Raw genomic sequence first — 27394 nt, 5'->3', positions numbered from 1 at the left:
CGATATCTTTGGTTGCCTCCCACACTCAAGTCGTGCAGGTTTGTAGGCTTGGTGTAAATGTAAATTGTCCCCAGTGTGTGTAAGGGAGTGTTAATGTGCAATGATCGCCGGTCAGCACAGACATGGTGGGCCAAAGGGCCCGTTTCCCCTCTGACTCTCTAAACTAAACCGCTTCTACCTTACGGCTCCAAGGTTGTGGAAACTCAAAGCGTACGAATTTATTGACTTTGGTTGAACATGTCACGTTTGTAACAATAGACAATAGGTGCAGGAGTAGGCCATTCGGCCCTTCGAGCCAGCACCGCCATTCAATGTGATCATGGCTGATCATTCTCAATCAGTATCCCATTCCTGCTTTCTCCCTTAACCCCCTGACTCCGCTATCCTTAAGAGCTCTATCTAGCTCTCTCTTGAATGTATTCAGAGAATTGGCCTCCACTGCCCTCTGAAGCAGAGAATTCCACATTCCTTTTTTGCACAATGCTCCCTCAGGCCAGTTGAAATTAGCACAGTCTCCTACCGACACCATTTCTGAAGCAGCCATATCTTACAGCTCCAACATTGAACAGGCAATTCTGAAGAAGAACAAGTACCAACCACACTGAGAGAAATTCCCAGCCTGCACATTGCAAGTGTCATCAGATTAAATTGAATAAAAATTGAAACACAATCAACTTGGACTTTAGTTAAAAATTTAAACTTTAATCCAGCAGTTTCTAAACTCTACACATCATTACACGAGAAAGTTCAATTTTTAATACAGATAAACTAAATGTCCAAAATTGTTCAATTCTTACTATGTAGTTACGACAGATGGAGGCAAATATTTAACACAAAGTTACCATCTCACAGGTACGGGTCGAGCTTGTACTCTGAACAGAATCCGTACTTGAACAGAAGACAGGAGCAGAATCTACATTTCTTTGTTGAATATCAACAGTACACAAATCCCGTGATAAGCGTGTGGTTTTCTAGGAGTACATATCCTCCCTGTCTGCGTTGTAGATCTCACCCTCTTGCAGTGAAGCGAAGTTCAGGAAGTGGGACGGTCTGTGGACTTCATGGTAGAATTCTTTAGGGTTGGCCAAATGCAGCTCGTATTTCATGTTGGGGTCGTGACGAACACCTAATTCAAAGCAAAAAAGTTCATTTTGGCTGCACTGCAATTATTTGATCATCGAGTCACAGTGTGGAAACAGGCCCCTACAGCCCAACTTGCCCTCATGTCCCAGCTACACTAGTCCCACCTGCCTGCGTTTTGGCCCATATCCCTCCAAACCTGTCCTAGCCATGTACCTGTCTAAATGTTTCTTAAACGTCACGATCGGCCCTGCCTCAACCACCATCTCCAGCAGCTCCTTCCATACATTGTGTAAAAATGTTACCGCTCAGATTTCCATTAAATCTTTTCCCCTTAAACCCATGTCCTCAGGTTCTCGATCCTCCTACTCTGGGCACGAGACTCTGTGCATCTACCCGATCTATTCCTCTCATGATTTCATACACCTATATATTATCACCCCATATCCTCCTGCGCTCCAAGGAATAGTCCCAGCCTGTTCAACTTCTCCCTGTAGCTCGGACCCTCGAGTCCTGGCAACATCCTCGTAAACAATATCATTTGAATAATATTACATCATAAAGGCAAGTCTGGCGACCTAGACTATCGATCTAATCAAAATGTAACAATACCTGCTGAAGGTACTACTGATCTTCAGAAAATCACATTAAAGATACAAAGCAAGAAATCAAAGAAAACATCAAAACTGATACTTCTAATAACTATTTGCTTTATATACCATTTTATTTATGTCTAACACATTGCTAAAATTATTGTGCCTGAATGCAATTTGAAAACACACAATCTGTTGATACAAATGTAGAACAGCATAGGGTCGGGCCCTTCGGCCCACAATGTTTGTGCTGAACATAATGCCAAGTTAAGCTGATCTCATCTGCCTGCACATGATCCATATCCCTCTATTCCATGCACCTGTATAAAAGCCTCTTAAACGCCACTATCGTGTCTGCCTCCCCCCCACCACCCCTGGCAATGCGTTCCAGACCCCCCCCCCCCCCCCTCCCTCCCTCCCTCCCCCCCCCCCCCTCTGTGTGTAAAACTCTTGCCCTGCATGTTTCCTTTAAACTTTCCCCCTCTCCCCTTATAGTTGTGCCCTCTCGTGTTGGACATTTCTACCCTGGGGAAAAGGGCGCTGACACAATTTTCCATAAAATAATCATTTTTGTTGTTAGATAGACCAGATCGGCCCACAAACTGGAAAATGTTTGAGGGACTTTCGTGAAACTTTAATATCTACGGGAAATGGATTGAGTGTAGCGTGTTGAAAACAATTCATTTGAATGGACTGGATTCTATTGCACTGCACCTTCAGAACAGTCAATTGCATCAGGCAAGAACAAAATGAACTGGGAAGAATGAAAAGCTTACTTTGCAAATACATTTAATCTTGGCATTAAGAACGATTAACTTTGCAGGATGATGCAAACTTTTTGCCATCATTACGTTAAGAAAACGATTGAATGAAATTAAAGTGCTCTGGTATTTACCCATGAAGTTGTAGTTCCAGGAACTCTGTCCGGGTACCATGAAGAAGCCGAGGAATCTGTCTGATAACAACATCTGCACCCTTTCATAGTGGGAGGGCAGATATCCTTTGGGGTTATTGCCCTTGTCTGTATTCTGCCTGCCCCACTCATAACCACTCGGGGTAAGCTTGTATGCCGTCAGAGTGCAGGAACCTGGAGTAAAGCTGAAGAAAAAATACAGACACTTAGTACCAGGAATATGCACAAAACTTCCCGAAGCTTCAGTCATGTATTTTCCACTGGCCAATTTTGCTCTCAGGTTTCTTTTAATTGCTGGCTTTTGTCAATGGAAGGGCACAGCGGCAGAGTTGCTGCCTCACAGCGCCAGAGATTCAGGTTCAATCCTGACTACGGGAGCTGTTTGTACAGAGTTAATAGTTCTCCTCATCCCACTAAAATTATTACATACAAAACATTCAACAAATGCAATCAAGTATTAGGAGCATGAGTTTACGATCACATGCAAACCTTTGCAACTGCTTTAGGCCATTCTAGCTGGAGAAAATCAACATGATACACAGCCATAGACATATACAGAAGCTCAGGTCCTGTGGCCAGAAGCAGAAATAATTAAAGAGTACGGGCGCCTTGCATTTTACCGGTGTTTGATTTATGTGTTTTTGAAATTTCGTGCCTGTTTAATTAATACCAAAACTTTATTTACGCCCTATACTTTTCAAATATCACGTTCAAATTTACGGTTGTTTACATTTTTGTTTGATTTATGTGTTTTTGAATTACACGCATCTTTTCAGGAATGTAACCCCCCCGTAAAGCACAAGGTGCCTCTGCGATAATCTTAATATTCCATCATTTCTGTTTCTAATTAGTGTTCCTACATAGTTATAGAGTGGAAACAGGCCCTTCGGCCCAACTTGCCTGCACAAACCAACATCAATAGTGGTTTATTGTCACACGTGCAACACAGTGAAATTCCTTTCGAGTCGTCAGATTCATGTCCCATCAACACTAGTGCCACCTGCCTGCTTTTGGCCCCAATCCCTCTAAACCTGTCCTATCCATGTACCTGTCTAAATGTTTCAGCCAACATGTCCCATCTACACTATTCTCACCTGCCTGCATTAGGTCCATATCCCTCTAAACTTGTGCTTTCCATGTACATTTTCAATGCGAGTTACTTACTTACAGTCCACACCAAACACAGATATGCTCTAAATTCCACCTCTCTACGGATGTCCATTCAAAGTGCCAAAGAGAATCTACTTTTTACCTGCACGTGATTATGATGGTCTTTTCCCCATCCCAGGATGGGTTGTCAGCCATGACTTTTGCATGGGTGGTGACATCTTGTGGTGACAACTGTGGAGACTCATTTGGTTGAGTGTGAATCCAGCCGAGAGGCTCCATTTCCTGAAGAAATCATTTAGAATGGAACGGAATATTTTATTGTCACGCGTGACAAAGCACAATGAAATTCTCTGCTCGCACACCCAAGCTATGCAAATAGCCGCCACATAAACAGCGCACACAAAGTTACAAAGTACCCCCTGCCGGCTCCTCCTTTGTTCTCCCCCCCACCGCCTTCCTGGTGGTTCCCCCCATGCCAGGTCCTCCATTGTTCTTCCTCCTCCCACGCCGGGTCCACCTTTGTTCCTCACCCCTCCTCCCCTCCACAGTGGTTCCCCCACACCCTCATCGACAAAGGCTAGAGATGTAAAGGAGACCCGCAAGGCTCCACTGGCAACGAGGCTCCACCGCCGCCAATTTCCAGGTTCAATTAATACTGATCATATTATAACGAGATTTTCACACCCAAACAGATGTTTCAGATATAGAGATCACCTCATGAAAGATTTAAAACATTTCCCAAACTGGGCAATTAAATATCTGAATGCTCATTTATATTCAGATACTTCCATGCACACAAACGGTAACCAAACCAAAAGTTAATATTAGGGGAGAAATCTATTTAAAAGCTTACAGACTTTCCGGCAAACACAGAGAAAAAGACAGTGCTGGAGTACCTCAGCGGGTCAGGCAGCATCACTGGAGACCGTGGACAGGTGACGTTTCAGGTCAGGATCCTGCTTCAGACTGATTGTAGTAGGAAGTGAGAAAGCTGGAAGAGAGGTGGGAGCGGGACAACGCCTGGCGAGTGATAGGTGGATAGAGGCGAGGTGTTTTTGATTGGAAAAAGGCCAGAGATGAAAAGCCAAAAGTCCGTGAGACAAGGAGAGACAATGCGAAAAATGTGAAGCCAGAGGAAAGGATAGAGATGGAAGGGGATGGGTTGGCGAGGGGGGGGGGAGTGGGGAGTGGTAGGATGAGTATCCAGGTGGGACACAGGGAAAAGGTTTCCTGCAAGATGTCTTCTGAGTCAATCAATGAAAGAGAATCAATTCAGCCACTGACCCTTTGGTTGTTTAACGTACATGACATTGGTATAACACAGATCAGGGCAATGAACCAGTGTACCTTCAGATATTCATGTTGTGGTAGTTGGTTTGGCAGATGCACAGTCTGATGGGTTCCCCACTGGGGCACCATCACGATGCACCTGATTTCCTTCACCTGAGGATTATCCGGTGGACTCACGCCGTACAGATACCCAGCAATCTACAAAATATACAGTTTTCAGTTAAGTTGCGTTTCGTTTATTGTCACATGTACTGAGGTACAGTGAAAAGCCTTTGTTTTTAACCAGCCAGTGGAAAGACAATACATGATTACAATCCAAGCCATTCACGGTGTATAGATACATCACAAAGGAATAAAGTTTAGTGCAAGGTAAAGCCAGTAAAGTCCGATCAAAAATAGTCCGAGGGTCCTCAATGAGGTAGATAGTAGTTCAGCACTGCTCTCTGGTTGTGGTGGGATGATTTAGTTGCCTGATAACAGCTGAGAAGAAACTGTCCCTGAATCTGGAGGTGTGCGTTTACACACCACTATACCGTTTGCCCGATGGGAGAGGGGAGAAGAGGGTGCGACTCGTCCTTGATTGCGCTGCTGGCCTTTACTGCAGTTGCATCGAAATATAATCATTTCTAAATCGTATTCACAATTCAGGTGAACATTCACATTGTGTTCAGCTCGGTCAATTTCCAAAGCAATGTATATCCTGAACTCAATGATCTCTTTACACCCGCACTACCGCAGAACCTAATTAGCTCTAGTCTTCGTACCTGATATTCATATTCTGTTTTAATGTACATGAAACGCAATCGCAAGCTGCATTTCCTCACGTTTCTTTTGTCAGTTCCATCAGCTGCAACAAGATCCCACTAGCGGTCACATCGTTCCCTCCCTACCCCCTATCTTCCTCTGGACTCCCTGGTCCGCTCATTCCTCCTCACACTCTCCGCCTGTCCCTGAGAATGCTTGATTTGCGCGGGTGTCAGGGTTTATGGGGAGAAGGCAGGAGAATGGGGTTGAGAGGAAAAGATAGATCAGCCATGGTTGAATGGTGGAGAAGACTTGATGGGCCGAATGGCATAATTCTACTCCTTGAACATGAGGAAATTTCCCCAAAGCTGCGTGGGTACGAGGTGCAACACCTCGCCCGACACTGATGGAGGAGAAAAATATCAGAATTAGACTCCCTGACAATTATCCCAATTAATTCTGGTCGGTTGAAATCTCCGTCAGAATAATTTGACAACTGAAGGGACACAACAATGAAAATCCTAAATCCCATGCATGGTTTTTGCAGGTGTCATTGTGAAATTTGCTAAAAATTGAACAGCACTCAATGCAATTTACTAGTTCATCTTTGGGAAATTATTAAAGCAAATGTATTTCCATTATGCCAACATAATGCAGCATGCAGTCAATACTGCAGGGGTAGTTTACCTGTGCTCTCAAATCTGAAATGCAGATGAATTTCTTCAGCACATTCTTGGGCAGGATATAGGTGTAGCCCGTCTCTTTGATGTCATCAGACGACACGTAAATGTGATTGGTCCGAAGATGAAGGTTGGCAGCAGATATCGCCCTGTGTAGATTAAACAGCATGAAGCACAACTTGTGTACAGGTGCTCCTCAACTTACAATGGGGTCACGTTCCGATAAACCCATCGTAAACCGAAAATATCGTAAGTCAAAATGCATTTAAATACACCTGATCACGTGGCCGGAAGCAAGCTACGGGTCGATGCTAAACCCAGCCTTTGCACCATTGTAAAGTCGAAGCATTGTTAGTCGGGAAGCATCTGTATTAAACATCGGAGCTCCTAGCATTAAATAAACATAAGACTGCAGAATTTTACACCATTTACTTTCTCTTGTTCTATTTTATTGAAAATGTCTCCTCATTACAAAAATCTGAATTTACATTATGCCAACTTTTAAATTCGCCTTTGGCTGTCTAGATGCAGTAAAAATGTTCCCGATGTTGGGGGAGTCCAGAACTAGGGGTCACAGTTTAAGAATAAGGGGTTGGCCATTTAGGACTGAGATGAGGAAAAACATTTTCACCCAGAGAGTTGTGAACCTGTGGAATTCTCTGCCACAGAAAGCAGTGGACGCCAATTCACGGGAAGTTTAAGAGAAAGTTAGATTTAGCTCTTCGGGCTAACGGAATCAAGGGATATGGAGAAAAAGCAGGAACGGGATATTGATTTTGGATGATCGGCCATGATCATATTGAATGGCAGTGCTGGCTCGAAGGGCCGAATGGCCTACTCCTGTACATATTTTCTATGTTTCTATGAACTAACTCCTAGCCAGTTGCCTTATCTAGTCAATGAAAAATGAAAGAAATATCTCAGATGCAAAAAATGTAAACAATACCTTCATTTAATTTTAAAATAATTAAAAAATCATGTGGAAAGGCAGGACTTTAAAAATATTTGGCCGAAAAGTATCTTAACTTGGAAGTATTGCAAAATGACCATGCCAACCGAGACCATCGACCACACTAGCTCCATTACCCCACTTTCCCACGGACTCCCTACACACTAGTGGCAACCTACAAACCCGCACGACATTGGGATTTGGGAAGAAACTGGAGCACCCGGTCACAGGGATGACATGGAAATTCCAGACATTCACTCGAGGCCAGGATCAAACCCAGGTCTCTGGCCCGTGTGCACGAAATCCTATTGACAACCACTTTGGTGGCTGCAAATATATTTCGCATTAAATGGATTATCATCCAATATCAGTTGACGTTTGATTTGCTATGAACACAGAAGCAAAAGATAATGATACCTGACTCTCCATTCCGTTTTGGAGGAGAAGGTTTGGGTTTCATAGTTGCTGGTTGTTGAAGTGATGATTTCATCGCCGTGCTTGTTCACCGTACGCGTCTGTGTGGCTGTCAGCTGAGACTGCTCTTTGGTCTGCTTCTCAATTTCAGCAATCTGCTGCCTCTGTTGAGAGGGAGCGGAAATCTCCATCCCCAAAATAATGTCACGAATCTCAGATTGAGTTAGGGATGCCACGTTTACGCTAGAATTAAAAACAGTCATTCAATGTAAATAATGTAGGACTGGCACAAGATGCTTAACCCTATGCTAATATGCCAAACTACACGCAGTCAGCCTTCGCAGTAACGGACCGCTATACCACGGATTTGGGTTACAGCGGACTGAGACTCGTCGCACCGCCAGTTACCCACTGAGCTGGTGTCTCGTAGCGTGCTTCCAGGTGTGGGAGCGGAGAGAGAGAGCAGCATGAAACCGGCGTGCATACCGGGCCCATCCCTGCCGCAGATAGACACAAAACGCTGGAGTAACTCATCTCTGGAGAGAAGGAATGGGTGACATTTCTGGTCAAGGCGCACTGCGTGTGGGCCTGGGAACTCTGAATTCCCACTTGTTTATTCGCCCCCTAATGCCATTTCTTCGCTCCCGGTCTTGGGTGAAACGTACTCGTTTATAGCAGTACAATCGGCAAAAGTGCACACCATCTCCCCCCCCCCCCGTGGTCCATTATTGTGAGGGTTTACTGTACTCGGCTGGACAAAGTCACCAATTAATCTGTCCTCTCCGTTGCCAACATGCCTAGCATCCCTGTGATCCTCTAGCAGAAGCGTCTCTGCTGGGTTGGACGTGTGCACTGGATGGAAAATGGACGCATCCCCCAAGTACGGGGAGATCGCCAATGCACGGAGGCCAAAAGGAAGACGGAAGCTTTGCTGCAAGGATACGATTGAAAGAGAAATGACACATTTTAATAATGGCATGGAAAACTGGGAAGCAGCTGCTGAAGACAAGGGGAGGTGGGTATGAAGCACCAGGGCAGCACGTGATTCAAGACCCTGGAGGCCAGGCACCAGCACCAGGGCGTCATGGGTGATGGGGAGATGGCAGGAGAAGGGGGTTAGGAGGGAGAGATAGATCAGCCATGATTGAAAGGGGGAATAGACTTGATGGGCCGAATAGCATGATTCTGCTCCTGGTACTTATGAGGCACAAAATGGTCAACGACAACAGCAGCACACTCCCCCAATCAAAGGGCCAGGTGCAACTGCACCTGCGGGAGGGTCTGCCTGTCAAGGATAGGCCTAGTCAGCCACAGCAAGAAATGCAACTACAGATTAAACGTTCCCTCCTCAAAACAGGACAACGTCAAAGCCGCACAATCAACGCACACAGATGGACGGGTGCCAACAACATAAAACATCTGCGAACTGACATTTGAAACAAGGTGGAAGCATACTACAGTGATGCTTAACATGTTTAAGTGTCAGGCAAATAAAAAATAACATATTTTCAAATTGCTCAATATTCAAATGGAAAGTTCAAATTCTTCCACGAGTAACGCTGAATCGATTTCAACAGTATGTGTGGATGGTTTCACCACACAAAATCACTCACTTGTTTTTCTTGCCATAATCAGCCAGAATTAGATCTTTCAACTGCACTTCCACTTTAATCCATTCTTCATCGGTCAGCGTTGGCCAGATGTGATGAGGCTCCGTGATTGTGGTCTTGTCCGGTTTCAGGATTACCTTGGCACGATCATTGTTTACGTGGAGTGCGCGTAGAATCAGAATCAGACGAGAGAATGCCTATAAACCACGCACCATTGGGGAGGGGGAGAGAAATAAAGGCAAGAGATGTATCGGAGACAATTGAAATAAACAAATGCACTGAAATATTTTTGATTATCTATTCCTATAGACAGGGAGGTAATGCTGAGGCTTTATAGGGCACTGGTCTGACTGCATTTTGAGTTTTGTGAGTAGTTTTGAGCCCCATATTTGAGGAAGGATGCGCTGGCATTGGAGAAGGCCCAGAAGAGGTTTACAAGGATGATCCCAGTGATGACTGAGTTAGCATATGATGCACGTTTGACGGCACTGGGCCTGTACTCGCTCGCGTTTAGAAGGATGGGGACACACACCTCAGTGAAACTTACCGAATAGTGAAAGGGCTGGATAGAGTGGATGTGGAGAGGATGTTTCCACTAGTGGGAGAGCCTAGTATCAGAAGCCATAGCCTCTGATTAAAAGGATGTACCTTTAGAAATAAGATGAGGAGGAATCTCTTTAGGCAGAGGGTGGTGAATCTGTGGAATTCATTGCCACAGATAGCTGTGGAGACCGCCAGTGAATATTTGTAAGGTAGAGATTGATAGATTCTTGATTAGTACAGGTGTCCGGGGTTATGGGAAGGCAGGAGAATGGGGTTGAGCGATAGATCAGCCATGATTGAATGGCAGAGTAGACTTGTTGGGCTGAAAGGTCTATTTCTGCTCCTACCACTTATGAAATGATTGCGTCTCAGTATGCTGCGGACTCTTCTGTCCTCCTGACTGGTGTATGCAAACTGAACTGAAACACTACTTTACTTACAGTATAGGATGAAATGGTCTTCAGCCAGTCATCATACAGGTTAAACAGCACCATCTGTGGTTCTGTTGCCTTTAAGATTAGGTCGCCAAACTTCTCCACCTTCAGGCAAGCTTGAAAAGGCAACTGCAGCTCAGAGCCTTTGATCACAATGTTGGGGAAATCCAGCAAGTGGACCTAAACAGACAAAAATGCCCACTTAATACACAAGAGTTCAAGCATTGCCCGCGGAGTTCTTAACTATGTAAACGCCCATAAACATCACTTTAAACCACGTATAATTGTAAGATAATTCTGTTTTTTATCAATATTAACGGCCACATGACATACAGGCAATAGTTTGTGCAACTTTTTCTAAATTATCAACGGGACTCAGAGAGTTTAGTTTAGATGCAGAGCGGAAACAGGCCCTTCAGCCCACTGAGTCCGTACCGACCAGCGATCCCCGTACACTTACACTGTCCTGCACACACGAGGGACAATTTACAATTAAACCAAGCCAATTAACACAAACCTGTTCGTCTTTATAATGGAGAGATGGCACAAATTTTAGAAACACCTCTGTATCAAAACTCAGTTTAAATACATTGAATTCAGCATGATCTTTTTAATCTTTCAGCATGATCTTTTTAAATAGCCATTTGTTTTAAATATTACTTGTGATACATGTAATCTTGGAAATGTAAAGTTTACTTACTTCCAGAGGATCTAACATGCCCTTCCTTGTAACAATGATCTGTTTGGGCTGCTCTTCAACTGGAAGTGATCGGATCAAGGCAGCCACTTCTTCGGCAGTCTTCCATTTTGCCAGCTGAATTATAAATTAAAAACAATTCATTAAAATTAAGTGAATACAGTAAAAGCCTTGTTATTACAGACCTCTTTATAATCGATTTCAGTTATGGCAGACTCGCTCTTTAAGAAGTTGCTAGTTACACTGTGGAGGTCATTGAAATTGATGAGGCGCCCGATACTGACGAGGAGCCCGATACCGACGAGGCCCCCGATACTGACGAGGCGCCCGATACCGACGAGGCCCCCGATACTGACGAGGCGCTGATATTGACAAGCAATCTCTTCCATGGGCACTGAACTCTATTAGACAGTGTAACAAACAGTCTTTAATATTTCTGGCTTGCTGTAACAAAACTACATTTTGGCTGTCAAAAGGAACTTTGTATTTGAAAGCAACTCGTTGTTTCACAGAGTGACTGCTAGGTGGTTGCAGCGAATCCCTTACCTGATTATAGCAATCGGCAATAATGGATACCATCCTCCCCCCAGTGTCCATTTCAAGGAAGGTTTACTGTACTAGAAATAACTAACTGTGGACAGTTCTAAGGCAATAAGTTTGAGGTATTCATGTGGAAACATTTTTACCTGAATAACCATTTTGCATGAATGACAAGATACAATGACATGACAAAAAATACTTTTTATTCAGTTCTTCTCAAGTCAAATGGGACTGAAATTTGACTTAAGCTATCTATATACTAAAACTCTCGTTTGTATGTTTGTTTGTGACTGAATGCCAAAATGGTACACGATAGCGCAACAATTTTAGGCCCACCTTACTCACCGTCGTCCCTTTGGTGTTAATGGAGGAAGTTTCATTTTTAAAGTTATTCACGTTTTAAGTTTAAACCTATCTCTTAGGGAGAGAGGGAGGGGGTGGGGATGGGAGAGGGAGAAGAGGGGTTGAGGGGGATGGAGTGGGGGGAGGGGAAGAGGGAAGGGGGAGAGGGAGGGAAAGGGGAGGGGGAGAGTGAAGAGGGGAGAGTGAAGAGGGGAGAGTGAAGAGGAGAGGGTGCTGCACCAATGCAGGAGAGGTTTGGACCCAACGGGTCCACTTGGTCTAGTTACCGCTAAAGGGCTTTGAGTGAAATTAAAGATGCAAGATTGTCATTTTCATAAAAGTATGTACAGATAAAGTGGAGGAGTGTAAAGCATCATGGAAATATTACCTGGCCCAATCGTTTCTGGCCGGCCCAAACAGAGGTGTGAATGATTTTAAGGAAGAGCTGTCCAGTCCTGGGGTTGAAAATGAAAATGGCTCCATTGATGGGCTTTGTTGTTAAGTTACCTTCAAAGGTCTATGATAGAACACAATCATGGGGGATTACATTATTAAACTAATACAACAGAAGCAAACAGGTTAAAAATTACAGAAAAAGCAATATAAATTCATTTTTTTAGATTAGACACAAAATGCTGGAGTAACTCAGCGGGATCGGCAGCATCTCTGGAGAGAAGGAGCAGGTGACGATTCTGGCCAGAATCCTCCTTCAGACTGGAAGTAGGGGGGGGGGGGGGGGAGAATAAACTGGAGGCGAGGAAAGGCCAGAAGAAATCATGGCCAGCAACATGGAAGTGGGCGGAGTTGAAGAAGTTGTTACGAGTGAGGACTCGGCAGGGTTTAGACTTTTCTTCTAAATTGCATTTTGTTTTAGTTTGGTTTAGTTTAGGTTAGAGGTACAGTGTGAAATCAGGCCCTTCGGACCACAGAGTCAGCACCAACCAGAGATCACTTGTACACTAGATCTATCTCACACCCAATGGACAACGTACAGAAGCCAGTTAACCTACAAAACTGAACGTCTTTGGGATGTGGGAGGAAACCGGAGCACCCGGAGAAAACCCATGTGGTCACAGGGAGAACGCACACTCCCAATCAGACATCACCCGTAGTCAGGATCCGGGTCTTTGGCGCTGTGAGGCAGCAACTCTACCGCTGCACCACTGTGCTGCCCAATGCGCCTTGGCATTTGAAGGAGCATCCAATGGTAATTGGTGGAAGTTTTAACAGTGGGATATGTAGGGAATGGGATGTGATCTGCAGGGGATACACAACAACTCTACCGCTGCGCCACTATGCCGGCCGTGCATTCCTCAATCCCACTGAGGTCTTAGTTGAACAAGCTCACTGGCTGCTTCTCTTAAGTAGTCTTGTTAAACCTCTCAATTTTGTACCTTATGAATGGTGACCCGGTACACATTGGTATCGTCCACAAACCAAATGATTTGGTTGGAGAAGAGTTCTCCATAATTCTGTGAGGAAAGGTAAGGTTCAGTTGGCTCAGAAGAGTACAGCTGCAGACCCTTTCGAATACGTTCTCTCAACACATACAGAGCAGGATTGGCCTTCATGATCTTTGCCATCGCTTGCTGGATCAAAGGCTTGGCGCCTGGAAACCAGTTACCATAAGCACTGCAAAATGAAAATGGGCGGCGTGAGTAATGTTTGCAAAAGAAATTCCAGGATAGAAATCTCTAAATAAACGCTGCAAGACATAACGTTTATTACATACATAAATTTATTGCTTGATATTATGACAATTGATTTAGAATGGCCTTATAAAAAATATTTAGCTAGCATTTGTTCTGGCGTATGAACTGAAGTTTAGTACTTTGAACTGACAAGCTTTAATGAATAATAACATTCTTACATGTTTAGCCTTTGGAATACATTTTGCTGCACAACAATCTGAATACATACCTAGTGTAGGAAAACAACTGCAGATGCTGGTACAAATCAAAGGTATCACAAAATGCTCAGTGGGGGACGACGACGATGACTCAGCAGGTCAGGCAGCATCTCAGGAGAGAAGGAATGGGTGACGTTTCGGGTCGAGACCCTTCTTCAGACTGATGTCGAGACCCTTCTTCAGACTGATGTCAGGGGAGGGAGTGGGCTCCTCGCCCGCCCCCTCCCCTGACATCAGTCTGAAGAAGGGTCTCGACGCGAAACGTCACCCATTCCTTCTCTCCTGAGATGCTGCCTGACCCGCTGAGTTGCTCCAGCATTTTGTGAATACATACCTATGCAAGTTGTAGGCCAGATCGATGGCAATCAACACACCAGTCGGGGACGGGTAGATACTCATGTTGTCTGTTGTGTAGTCCAGGAACTTGGCCCTGGCGTATCTCTCAATGTCATGAGAGTCATAGTCGCCCCATCGCAGCTGAATGTCTATCCAATATTTCTGAGTAGTCGTGCTGTCCATCACATCTCTAATAAAGAAGAAATCTCAGTAAATACAACGTAATTCAAACCAGTCAAAGACAAAAAACACAAACTTTGATTAGTACTTTGCTTAGTGTGGGTGTCAGGGGTTACGGGGAAGAGGCAGGAGAATGGGGTTGAGAGGGCAAGATAGATCGGCCATAATTGAATGTAAGAGAGGACTTGATGGGCCGAATGGCCTAATTCTGCTCCTGTCACTTATAAACTATATTCACACCTTGGTAACCTTGATGTAATGCAAGTGTAACTGCAGCATCAATCATCCAATAATTGACAAACCTGCGTGAATTTTTGGAGGTTGTGTACTTGCCAAGGGCAGGCACAAAAATAAATCAAGGAGGCTTTCAAGGAGGACTGGAATATAATGAGCAGCAGTTAAGCCTCGACTACATAAAGCCCTGGCTGGTTCACAGCACAAGCACTGTAAGGTCAAAAAGAAGAAATAAGATAGACATAAAATGCTGGGGTAACTTAGCAGCTCAGGCAGCATCTCTGGACAAAAGGAATAGGTGACGTTTTGGGTCGAGAACCTTCTTCAGACTGAAGAAATAAGGACTGGGTTCCCAAACATTTAAAAGTCGAAGAGGTGACAGGACAGTAAAGATATCTCAAGTAATTAAGTGGAAAATGTAAATCCAGATAAAATTTGTTTCCATTATTTGGCATCTGGGCCACAGCTAAAAATTAGTCAGACCAACCTACTGCATATGAAAATGACAGTGGCAATTGAATTTGGGTAAATGGTTAATTTTACATCAGAAATTAATGCATTCTTAAGGATAAGGAGACAACAGGAACAAAATGGTGTCGGGTCACAGACCAGCCACGATCTCCTTGATTGGCAGAATAGATCTAAGAGCTAGTAAATGGCCCATTTTTATATAAATGTTCGTAAAATGGAGGAATGAGCTCACTTAGAGTCAGCGAGCAGCGACGGTCTGGAAACATTCCACTTGTACGAAGCGAACAGGAGAATGTCAGCACAGGAAGAGTTCATCTTGTAAGACTTCCTCGGGTGGATGGTCTCCTTCTGTACAGTCTCAATCTCCAAAGCATCCAACTCTTGATCAAAGACCTAGGAAGAAGAACGGATCTCAAAGCACAAGTTTCACGATGAAGTAATTCTCCAGAAACTGGAAGCAACACAATCTGAAACATTATCCTTTAATTTAAACACATTTGTGTATTTCCATGCTCAACTGTATTAAAATACTATTCTGTTATTAACACAAACCTTAATTTCAAAACCAGAAGCAGAAAAAAAAAATTGGAAGTTCAACCCTATTCAGACTCTTTTTCAGACTCCAAGTATTCCAAAACTATTCCAATACTTCAGAAGGGTCCAAACACTGACCTGACAAAGATCCATGACAATGCTCTCATGAATCTTCTGCCACAAATGGGCTCTGAAGATCTGGATCAAGGAAATCTTGAGGGTGGGTATTTTGCCATGCATGAAAATTCCTGTCAAATCCAACTGCACCTGGAAACCTACGTACACCTGAGGACAAAAAAAAAAAGAAGTTCATTTCTTAAAGCTCAGTTCACAACCAAACGTCAATAATCCAAGAATACCGCAGACACTTACGTTAGCTCTGTTGATGGTTGGCGACCACCAAAGAGTGAATCTTCTGTTGGGAATTTGGTTCAAACCAGACCGCTGGGCATTAGTCAGCTTCTTCCATTTCATGGATTCCTCAAAACCGCTTGCCTTCTCCCTTTAAGTCAATTTTTTTTAGAAAACAAACATTTATATTTAAATTGAGAGAGGATTATTTCTATTTACCGAGAGTTGCATATGGAAATTCATCAGACGATCACAAAGATGTGGAGAGGATGTTTCTGCTAGTGGGAGAGTCGAGGACCAGAAACCCTAGCCTCAGAGTAAGAGGACAGACCTTTAGAAAGGAGATGGAGGGATTTCTTTAGTCAGAGGGTGGTGAATCTGTCGAACTCATTGCCACAGAAGGCTGTGGAGGCCAAGTCAATGGATACTTTTAAGGCGGAGATCAAAAGATTCTTGATTAGTAAGAGTGTCAGGGGCTACGGCGAGAAGGCAGGAGAATGGGGTTGAGAAGGAAAGATAGATCAGCCATGATTGAATGGCGAAGTAGACTTGATGGGCCGAGTGGCCTAATTGTGCCCCTGTAACCTATGAACAAAGCTCCTCAAACATACATACTAAATAATAGAGCTGAAAAGAAAAAAAGGAAATATACCAGAATAAACCCTCCCACGTTGGAAAGTATGTTCCCTTGAAGAGCGTGTGCTCCAGAATGCCTTCAACACCGCCAAGTGCTTGGATCATGTCTGTCCGATAGTTGTTCAAGTTCCACAGCTTGCCATCATGTCTTTGGTGAGTCCACCAAAAAGGATTCTGCTTCAATACCTGGGGTCAACATATCTCAGTTACACTCATTATTCGACACACACCATTTTTCTCCAACTATCAATACCCAAAACACAGACAATTCTACATTCAGCAATAAGCAAGATTATAAGTTAATTAACTATAGATTGACTTAAAATTCACAAATGTAATGGTAAACTCAGCCACATGAGATGCACTTCATGTTTTGTGATAATTTTACCCGCCTGTGTCCGTACAGGTATGACAACCATCCCTGTGCACATGAAAGGGGGACGAAGACAAAACATGCATACACAATTCTAGTATAAGAAACACAACAATCAGACATGGTGCCAAAACGGCAGGCCCCATCCTCAAATGTGCTTCTGGACAGAACTACTGAGGCCTGTAGTTTTCCATTAGAGGTTTGGTTTTGTAAATTGTCTGTACAGATGCCAGGCTTTATAAAAGCATTTATAGTGGAACGATTATGTGATGTTAATGCAAGGAGGTCACAGAAGACAAAGAGATATGGGACGAGGATTATAATATCCCACATAATCATTAAGACGCACCTGGTACTGTTTGAAATCAGTTCTAACTCTCCAGCCTTTATCATAAGCCAAAGTGTGCCTGTCCTTTTGAAATAATGTGTTAATACGTGGAATGCCTCTGTCCCAGGAGTCTTCTAAATCTTCCAGAGTTAACCGCCTGAAATTGTATTAAAAAAAAAGCTTGTCAGGCATCAGAAATAGCACCGTGTCAATATTATGGTTTAAAATGACATGAAACTCACCGATTTTGTGCTATGGCCTCCTGCCGTTTCAATGCATATTCTGCCCACACTCTCTGGGAATCAATGAACTCGCTCTCCCACGGCTGAATATAACGATAGAGATTAGGAATCAGCTGGTCCTCTTCGTGACTCATACCTGATCGGAAATGAGTGATGCCCACATCTGTCTGCTTGGACCATCTGCAAAATGCACACGGTGCAATGGAAAGTAAACGTCTGAATCTTTCGGTACAAATTATAATTCTGAAAAATGTTTGATATAGTTAAAAATGTTTGAGACTAGAGGGTACAGCATCAAGGCGAGAGAGCAAAGTTTAAAGAGTTGTATGGGGCAAGTTTTTTTAAAAAGGTGAGTAGATGGGGCCTGGAACACGCTGCCATAGATAATGGTGTCGAAGAGACTTTTAGGTAGGCACATGTATATGCAGAGAATGGAAGGATATGGATCATGTGCTAGCAGATGAGATTAATTGAACTTGGCATCATGTTCGGCGCAGACGATGTGGGCCGATGGGCCTGTTCTTGTGTTTACTATTTAAGTTGCTAACATAGCCTTCAGAGAGAATCGTTACAATGTGATTACACGGTTGTGTTTTCTACCAACAAATCATCCAACACTTAATTAATTAGAGTATTATACACTGCTTATTTCAGTTCCGGAAATAGAAGTGAGTCTCTTAATAGTACCTCAAATCAGACTGTGGGATGAGAACATGTCCCATTGAGAGCATTCCCAGACCACCGAGCTCCTTGGGGGTATAGAACACCACAGGAGGGAAACGACTTGGCATCTTGGAGTTCAAACCAATCTTAATACGTGTCTGGATCTTGTTTTCACATTTCACCAACAGGTCCAACAGTTCCTGAGTGTTGACCACTGCTTCACGGAAATAGGTCATCAAGCCGATCAGTGCGGTGTTCCACTTATTCACAATCTAGGAAAGCACAGACATCGGAGCAGGAAGATCCAAGTGAACAAATGAAGCACATGTTGGGATTTCCTCCAGTTGTGATATCTTGTTATGAAAATGCTACACCTTTCTAATGCTACACCTGCTAATTTTCAATAACTTACATTTTCACCAGACCCAACTGTGCGTGGTAAACTGTGCAAACGAAAATGGGCAGCACGGTGGCGCAGCGGTAGTTGCTGCCTTATAGCCCCTGTTGCGCCAGAGACCCGAGTTCGATCCTTACTACGGGTGCTGTCTGTGTGGAGTTTGTACGTTCTTCCTGTGACCGCGTGGGTTTTCTCAGAAAACTTCGGTTTCCTCACACACTCCAAAGACGTACAGGTTAATTGGCTTGGTATGAGTGTAAAATTTTCCCTTGCGTGTGTAGGACAGTGTAAACGTGCGGGGATCGCTGGTCGGCGTGGACTAGGTGGTCCATGGGGCCTGTTTCTGCGCTGCATCTCTTAAACTAAAAAATGGTTTGGGAATTTCCTGTAGGTTCTTTATTGTTGAATCTACAATAATCATAGACTTTATTAAAAACATGGCTTAAAATTATTTTACACCTCCATTATTACTTTGAATGATAAAATGTCCAATGCAGCTGGTGTTGTTTTGCAAAGGAACCATACCTTGGTGAAAGTGGTGGAACCGGAAGCCATGAGGATCTGTCGGACTCTGTTATGGAATCGCTGCATTGATTCATCATCCACACGGAGGAAGCATTGTGCTGTGCGCTCTTTGGTGACCTGGGATACAAATTATGAAAGAATCTGCATTTGTATAGCCCATCATAATTGCAGCACCGCACTGCCCCGCTTTGCGCTATTTGCTTATATTCAATTTGATGCTTATCCCAATAATTAGCTGCCACACACACAGGTGGCAGCGGAGGCGGTGAGTACTTTGGAAAGTGAAGATTGATCGGATCTCGATTAGTAAAGGCATCACAGGTTAGGGGGAGAAGGCAGGAGAATCGGCTTGAGAGAAAAATAGATCAACCATGATAGAATGGTGGAGCAGACTCGATGGGCCAAATGGCCTAATTCTGCTCCATGTCATGGTCTTATTATCTGATTACATGTGGAATTTTAACAACCATAGTTGACACCAAGGCTATAATGAAGTAGTGAAGATAGGCACAAAAGGCTGGAGTAACTCAGTGGGACAGGCAGCATCTCTGGAGAGAAGGAATTGGTGACGTTTTGTGTCGAGACCCTTCTTCTTCAGAAGAAGAAATTTGGGGTTTTGGCGTTTCAACTTCACCCATTCTTTCTCTCCAGAGATGCTGCCTGTCCCGCTGAGTTACTCCAGCATTTTGTGTCTATCTTCGGTTTAAACTAGCATCTGCAGTTCCTTCCTACATATAATGAAGTGGTGCTTGAGTAGCTTACAAAGACAGTTCTGGGGTTGCGTGAGTTACTAGAATAGTGGCTCTGTGGTGTTTGCGGCTATATACTATGCATTATACCTCATTTTGCAAGTTCCAGACTCCGTCTTTGTGCGTGAATTCCTCATAGCTTGTTCGGCATTTGGGAAGGATGCGGCACTCGAAGCCCGACATGTTGAATAGCAAATTGGGATTGTCCTTGCTATATACAGATACAAAGCTGTTCTCCCACTGAATGGTGGTGACAGACCGAGGCAGCCGATTCTTGATATCCCAAAACACTGCTCGACCCCTAAAAGGTGAATACAAGCAATTAAAGGCACTTCAGAGACTGAACCAAACCACCCCGAAAAAATTGCGATAACTAACCAAACATAAACTTTGAATATCGCAGCTTTCAAATAGATCTGATTTACACTGGCAAGCTGAACTCCTTCCAACAGTTGGTCCCAATAATCTGTGGTGGTGCTGCCACCTAATGTAACAGGGATGTGACTGCAATGAATCAATCAATTCAAGACCAGTTGGCATAGCTTTAAGGTGAAAGGGACAACGTTTAAAGGGGATGTGTGCGGCAATTTTTATTTACACAGAAAATAGTGGGTGTTTGGAATGTACCCCCGGGGATGGTGGTGGAGGTAGGGTTGATAACGATATTTAGATAAGGGAATGGAGGAATATTGATCACGTACAGGCAGAGATTAGTTGAACTATGTTTGGCATTGACATTCGAACTGAAGGGCCCACCCTGTGCTATACTATGTTTTATATTTAATTAATGCTTCCAAATGGAAAAGGGCTTTTGTAGAAAACATCTTCATAACGCATCCCAAGCACAAATCTTTTATCGGAGAGTTTCAACTTATTCTCGGTCAAAGTTAACACCACTGACCCACAATTCATACCAAGAGCTCACAGTGCAGATTTCCGCCTAATGTTTTCTATTCGACCGTATGTCCAATAAAATATTCTGGCAAAGTCTAGAAAGGGAAAGTAAAACTGATAATTGTAACTATTAAATGCCCTTAACCAAGGTTGTGGAGTTGATACCAAAACACCCGACTCCGACTCCTTGATTTCTTGTGTATATGACTAGGTATACCCCTGGGTATAATTCTAAATCTGCTCTGATGACATTACACAAGATGGCATTTCATAAGAACTACATGAATCATCATCAGGCTATTGAGAAGTTATCCAGACATGTTCACTCAGTAGCAGGTGGGGGCAAATCAGCTGGTGACGGCGTTTGTTTACGCTTCGTTTCTCGTCGTTCTGCCACCAGATGGCAGCACTGATGTGATTTCTCATTCTCTCGGTGGAAATAAAGTGTGCGGTATGTTTAAAAAGAGGGATTTTTCCCCCGATTTGCGTAGTCCATGAAATTTATGTTGAGGTTGGAGTCGGTACTTTTTTACCGACTCCAGCAGCACCAAAATTGCTCCGACTCCGACTCCACAACCCTGCCCTTAACAACCAAAACAAGGAAAAACAATCACAGCTACAAGGGTTGATTTTGCAGCCTTATTTATGCATGCAGTAAAACCCCGTATGCAAATGTATTAAGACAATGTCAGGTTAATCTGCCAGTGGCAATGCTGACCAAAAGACAATGTTGCTGGAACAGTGGCAAAACGGCTCTTCTACTTGTAAAGGTGGGATTGTTCACATTGAGCTCATCAGGAAGGTAGCACCTTAGTGCATCATATCAACTAGCAGCTCAATGACGTACTGTACTGGAGTGCCATCATATAAACTCTTAAGTTCATAACAAAGTGGATATAATATCCTCTATCAATTCACATCAATAACAATGCACTCCCTGAACTAACAAACCATTAACAGACCAGAAGAGTCTTGACAAGATTAAATCAAACTTGAACAAGTTATAATTTATGAGGCATCACGTCCCACACTGTATTGCACTAAATGCATCTCTGCAGAATCCAACCTGACTTTTAAATAAAAATTAAATGGGTTTTTTAAAAACCTGGTAGGGGAAGAAAGAGCAGCAAAATTGTTGAGAGTGGATTTTTATGGAAATCTAATTTCTCTATTGAAGCTTTCACAGTGTCACGTCCCACACTGTTCAGGAAGGACCTGGCAAAATGTTATAAAAAGCAGCAGGTAAAACACCAGGCAGCAATGTTAAACATGACACTTACAGATTGACATCATGCTTCATAAGCCTCATGCGCGCATCCCTCGGCCAACACTTCTTGTTGTTATATCCAACAATGTTCTCATTGTTGGGATCAGGATGTTCTGTCAGGTAGCGCTGAATCAGGTCTCTGGCTTCATCAGCTGTGAATCTGCAAGCACAGATTGTGAAACATGCATTTGAAGAAATACTTTTAATTAGCCTGCTGACTGACATTGGCAGTGGAGCAAAAGGGTCTCGACCTGAAACGTCACCCATTCCTTCTCTCCAGAGGTGCTGCCTGTCGAGTTACTTCAGCATGCAGTTCAGGCCAAAGCTCAAATCTACATTTTATTAACACTAACTGGAACAACACCAAGCACAGTAAGCATTTAATTGCAAAAGATGACTGTAGTGTATATAATGGAACTGTACCTTTAAGAATGGAGTACCAGGTGGTGTGATTTGCGTCATGTGATATATTAATTATCTTATTAGTCTCGTGAATATGTGTGCGGGTATGTACAGTGTAATTTTGTAAAAGACTGGCCACTGCTTGCCTGAAACCTGCACTTGTTTCTGTCTATGTGCCACTACCATAATATCTTACAATATTTGAAATCAAACTACCCCTGCAAGTTCATGCTCTGCTGACTGACAATGATATCTCACAAATCTCTTAGCTTCTCCAGTTGGATGAGACCCGCACAGGCGCCACTGTCTGATGAAGGATCCCGATTCGAAACATCACCTAACCATTTTCTCCAGAAACGTTGCCTGACCCGCTGAGTTACTCCAGCATTTTGTGTCGAGCGCCACTATTTAGATTCCCATTGCAACACCCAAATGTGCCTTAATCGTAATGGGGGCAATTTTGAGAAGGGATTGATATGAAGACAAGAAACATTTAACCAATATCTCTAGACAAAACTGTTGCTCGAAAATTATTTGGTAATTATCAACGGCCAAGTTTAAAATGGACTGCCATTTCTTTTAATACAATATGTGCAAGCTGTATTTTGGCAGTAAATTCCACAACTGTTTAAAAGAAAAGTGCTAATCCACTTGGATTAAGTTTTATAGGTTAAGAATATTGCTTACCTGAAGAAAATGTGAATACGTTCAATGTATCTGCAGAACAGCCTGACTGGATGAGCAACTTCCGTGGCAACGTCCTGATAACTGAGGAAATCATTTGGCATTTGTGGCGGGCCGGCCATTTCACTGGCTCGATGCAGCCCCAACACCAGCAGATCCAACACCAGCCCATAGTACTGGACAATGAAAGAGGCAAATTGCAGCCCTCGAATAATGCCATAGGAATTGGTGTGGTTCATGTCCTTTAATGTGAAAAAACATAAAATCCATTCTAAGCAATATTCGGGACAGATTCAATTAACTTGCATCGTAAATCACTTTCAAGTTCACATAAAACTGCCTCTGAAAGCTTACAAAAAAGTCACCAAATATTTGAAAACATTCTTTACTTGTCTGACTTTATGTTACTGATGTTTCTCCATAAGGTTCATATATTATGTTGAAGCTTGTTAAGTTGTAACATGCCTGGATGAGCAGATTGATAGGATGAGAAATCTATTATATTCAAAGGAGCAGGAACTACAAATTATTTCCACCCTGTTCTTATAGACATTGTTTGATTAATTGAATTCTTGTTAAAAAATATATTCCATTAGATAAATGGAGACACAGGGGACAGCAGACAACGGGATCTCGGGCAATATTCAAAGTGAGGGGGGATCTCAGCGGGTCAGGCTGCGTCTGTTGAATGGACCCTTCCTCAGACTGGCGAGAAAACGGGAAAAGAGAGGTAGTTTGTCATCTGTCATGCACTCTACAGATGCTGCCTGACCCGCTGATAAAATGTATGAGCAATTGTTTTTCCGTCAAGGTACTGCTACCATTTTAAACCACTCTTACAAAGCGTACATGACACATGGAAGGTTACTGCTCCACCTAAATATTTCAAAAATCCGTTACGCATGTGCCAATATTTAAATACCAGCGAAGGATAATCGCCATAATGGGAATGACGTATACCTTGTAATTGATAACAACATTGTTCTTAGCTGTCATATAATCAGCAATGTTGTGATCCACAATCAGACGAAGCAATCTGTTCAGTAAAGTCAGATCAATTTTCTCATACATCTTTTCAAACCGTGACTCCAACATGACGTTGCATTCACCATCAGCTGTCTCCCACACATCCTGAAGATTGTTGATACCTGTGGTACACAAATATAGAATGATTATGCTTTTTCAAACCAACATTTAACACGCGTCTCTATTATGAATTGAAGGAAAGAAAACTGCAGATGCTGGTTTAAATTGAAGGTAGACACAAGATGCTGGAGTAACTCAGCAGGTCAGGCAGCATCTCTGGAGAGAAGGAATGGGTGACGTTTCGGGTCAAGACTCTTCTTCAGACTGATGTCAGGGGAGGAGGCGGGGTCCGGCCCCCTCCCCTGACATCAGTCTGAAGAAGAGTCTTGACCCGAAACGTCACCCATTCCTTCTCTCCAGAGATGCTGCCTGACCCACTGAGTTACTCCAGCATCTTGTGGCTACCTTCTATTATGAATTGTGTCGACTTTTAAAATGTATAGTATTAAAGCTGCATAGTTGAAAGATGGCTGTTTCATTTCCCCAGAAGGAATATGTAGTTTAGCAGAGAGTTCATCTAAAAAGATAATTGCCTACCATATGAATGTACCACAAATGAAATATAAACAATCTACTGGAATATACAACATACTTCTTCTTCAATGTACGGACATATATGACATAACTTTGTATTTACAAATGCAAACAATTGTGCTCAATATGGTGTTTTGGAAAAGGAGTGAAAACCAAAAATTCAAATAACCAATCTGACTATTGTATTTTGCTTTTGTTATCGGGTCATTTTTCATTTAAAATTCAATCTGGTGAAAATAGCTTAATAATAATGATTCTCCTATTTGCTAAATTGGTAGCATAAAACATGCTTGCATAAAATCTACAACATTTAAAGGAATAAAAGAATTTTAAAAATGTCAAGTGTTTTTGTCATATGTCCCAGATAGAACAATGAAATTGTTACTTCCAGCAGCACAACAGAAATTGTAAACAGTATAATAAGCGAGAAAAAAGGTTCAGTGTGTGCATATATATATATACAGTACACACACACACACACACATATATATATATATATATACATATATACACACACAAAAACAAACAATAGAGCAAAAACAATAACAGTGTTCCAATGCTAAAATGACCCAATACTATTCCAGATAATGTGACACAGGGCGAGATGTATTCGTTATGTTACTTATGGGATAAAGGAAATGAAACTAATGTTTAACGGATGAAATCTAAAAACAGCAAATCGCAAAGCCTTTTATAAAATGTACAAACGTACCTTGGCACCACTTGTATACAAGTGAGGGAGGTGGTTCGGTATCAGCTGGCTTGATCCACGGGGGGAATAACCGCCGCTTGTCAGCTTCGTACCACAGGTACTGGTCAAGGTAAGCATCAGTGATCTTCTCCAATGGCTCCACATCGTAAACCGGCACCAGATGGCTGTACAGATCCATAAATTCAATGCCAACCTGTCATAGAGTCATAAAATTATACAGCGTGGAAACAGCCCCTTCAACCCAACTTGCCTACACCGACCAACAGTGTGGCTTGGATAGAGTGGATGCGGAGAGCAAGTTTCCACTCGTGGGAGAGTCTACGACTAGAGGTCACAGCCTCAGAATTAAAGGAAGGTGAGGAGGAATTTCTTTAGTTGGAAGGTGGTGAATCTGTAGAATTCTGTGCCACACAAGGCTGTGGAGGCCAAGTCAGTGGATATTTTTAAGGCAGAGATAGAAAAATTCTTGATTAGTACAGGTGTCAGACGTTATGGAGAGAAGGCAGGAAAATGGGGTTAGGAGGAAGAGATAGATCAGCCATGATTGAACGGCTGAGTAGACTTGATGGGCCAAATGGCCTAATTCCACTCCTATCACTTATGACCGTATGAACGTGTCCCTCCTACACTAGTTCCACCTGCCTGTGTTTGGCCCATATCCCTTTAAACCTGTCCTATCCATGTATCTGTCCAATTGCTTTTTAAACGTTGCAATTGTCCCATTGCCTGAACCACCGCCTCTGCCAGCTATCAGTGAGGAAAGGTTTTTTTTTTAAAGGCATTCTTATAAGGAGTGCAACAATGAGAATTGCTTCTGCTGTATCATAAATTAATCAGCAATGACAACAATTATACTGCATATATTTACAACACAAGTACGATTTTGAACATGACTTTGCACGAACCTCTTTAAATGCTCTCTGCGTGAGCAAGTGACGCTTAATTCTGGACAGTGCTTCATGAGGGTTATCATAAGCCTGCTCAATTAGACCCAGTTCCTCCCGCTGCGACTGATTCAATCTTGATTTCACACTGAAATTAAGAGCAAAGCATCATGGGCAAACGTAAATTTATTTTAAAACGCTCCCCTTTTAACGCACTCGGATCAAATACAGACACGACAAATCCGTGTCAATGGCGAAAGGTCCTTTGAATATGGCCTTTTCGGTCGCACACATACACCTTTACCTGTAGGCTTCCTTGAGTCTCTCCAGAGCCAGGATCAGAAGCTTTGTGTCATGTTTGTAGGACAGAGGTGGGAAAGGAATCGGTGAGAAGCGTCTGCTCTCCAGCCAATGCACCGTGGTGGTGTAGATGGCGACGGCTTCTTCAGCAGTGATGTACGGCCCATCCTATGTGGCACAAATGGAGTTGGATACTATTAAGTAATTCATTAAGCATAAAACCTTTTAAGCATAAATGATTGAGGCTTTAGAGAGAATATAGTATGCTGATAGCTCACCAAAATCTGGCCCAGCGCATACCTAAAATTACATGTATTTAATTACTATGGAAACAACAGATACTGGAATCACGTGCAAACACAAGTTGCTGGAGGCACAAACATTGACTTCTAACCCCTAACCTTTCCCCTTTTCAGACTTTTAAAGACTTTTCAGACTTTAAAAGTCTGTAGTCTCTTTTTGCTCTGGTCTTATTTCACTCACATGTTTAAACTGTAATGTTGTATTCATAATGTTTTAAGCTTTATTCTTAATTTTGTACTGTATGTTCGTGTTGTTACTTGCGAGCAGAGCACCAAGGCACATTTCTTGTATGTGTACATACTTGGCCAATAAACTTTTTCATTTATTCAATCATTTCCCTGCCACCCCCTCCAATCCTAGTGCACTCCTGCGATCTTCTATCCTCTCCCCTCCACTCAACCAGTTTTCTTTCCGTCTTTGTACTCATTTTCCACCCCGACCCACATTTCCTTTTCATCTCC

The 27394-nt window shown here is 42.9% G+C and overlaps 1 protein-coding gene across 1 annotated transcript in view; it reads right to left on the bottom strand.

The window, feature by feature from the left end:
• Positions 1-711: 711 nt before the first annotated feature.
• Positions 712-27394, bottom strand: part of prpf8 (pre-mRNA processing factor 8) — a 43759-nt gene continuing 17076 nt past the window's right edge. The window contains exons 16-42 of the mRNA XM_078422713.1: positions 26635-26798; positions 26352-26478; positions 25447-25639; positions 24075-24262; positions 23118-23356; positions 22042-22188; positions 19958-20168; positions 19119-19235; positions 18221-18468; positions 17534-17713; positions 17313-17448; positions 16607-16776; positions 15976-16105; positions 15742-15888; positions 15302-15462; positions 14183-14374; positions 13334-13571; positions 12328-12456; positions 11061-11174; positions 10367-10540; positions 9387-9580; positions 7777-8016; positions 6418-6559; positions 5044-5184; positions 3839-3978; positions 2569-2771; positions 712-1126 (exon numbers count right to left, since the gene is read on the bottom strand). Of these exons, the coding sequence (XP_078278839.1) occupies positions 972-1126; positions 2569-2771; positions 3839-3978; positions 5044-5184; positions 6418-6559; positions 7777-8016; positions 9387-9580; positions 10367-10540; positions 11061-11174; positions 12328-12456; positions 13334-13571; positions 14183-14374; positions 15302-15462; positions 15742-15888; positions 15976-16105; positions 16607-16776; positions 17313-17448; positions 17534-17713; positions 18221-18468; positions 19119-19235; positions 19958-20168; positions 22042-22188; positions 23118-23356; positions 24075-24262; positions 25447-25639; positions 26352-26478; positions 26635-26798 (4620 nt within the window). The 3' untranslated portion in view covers positions 712-971. The remainder of the gene's footprint in view (positions 1127-2568; positions 2772-3838; positions 3979-5043; positions 5185-6417; positions 6560-7776; positions 8017-9386; positions 9581-10366; positions 10541-11060; positions 11175-12327; positions 12457-13333; positions 13572-14182; positions 14375-15301; positions 15463-15741; positions 15889-15975; positions 16106-16606; positions 16777-17312; positions 17449-17533; positions 17714-18220; positions 18469-19118; positions 19236-19957; positions 20169-22041; positions 22189-23117; positions 23357-24074; positions 24263-25446; positions 25640-26351; positions 26479-26634; positions 26799-27394) is intronic.

This window comes from Rhinoraja longicauda, chromosome 26 (assembly GCF_053455715.1).
Source record: "Rhinoraja longicauda isolate Sanriku21f chromosome 26, sRhiLon1.1, whole genome shotgun sequence".
In the NCBI taxonomy this organism is placed as follows: Eukaryota; Metazoa; Chordata; class Chondrichthyes; order Rajiformes; family Arhynchobatidae; genus Rhinoraja; species Rhinoraja longicauda.
This window is presented reverse-complemented; position numbering and strand designations above follow the sequence as displayed.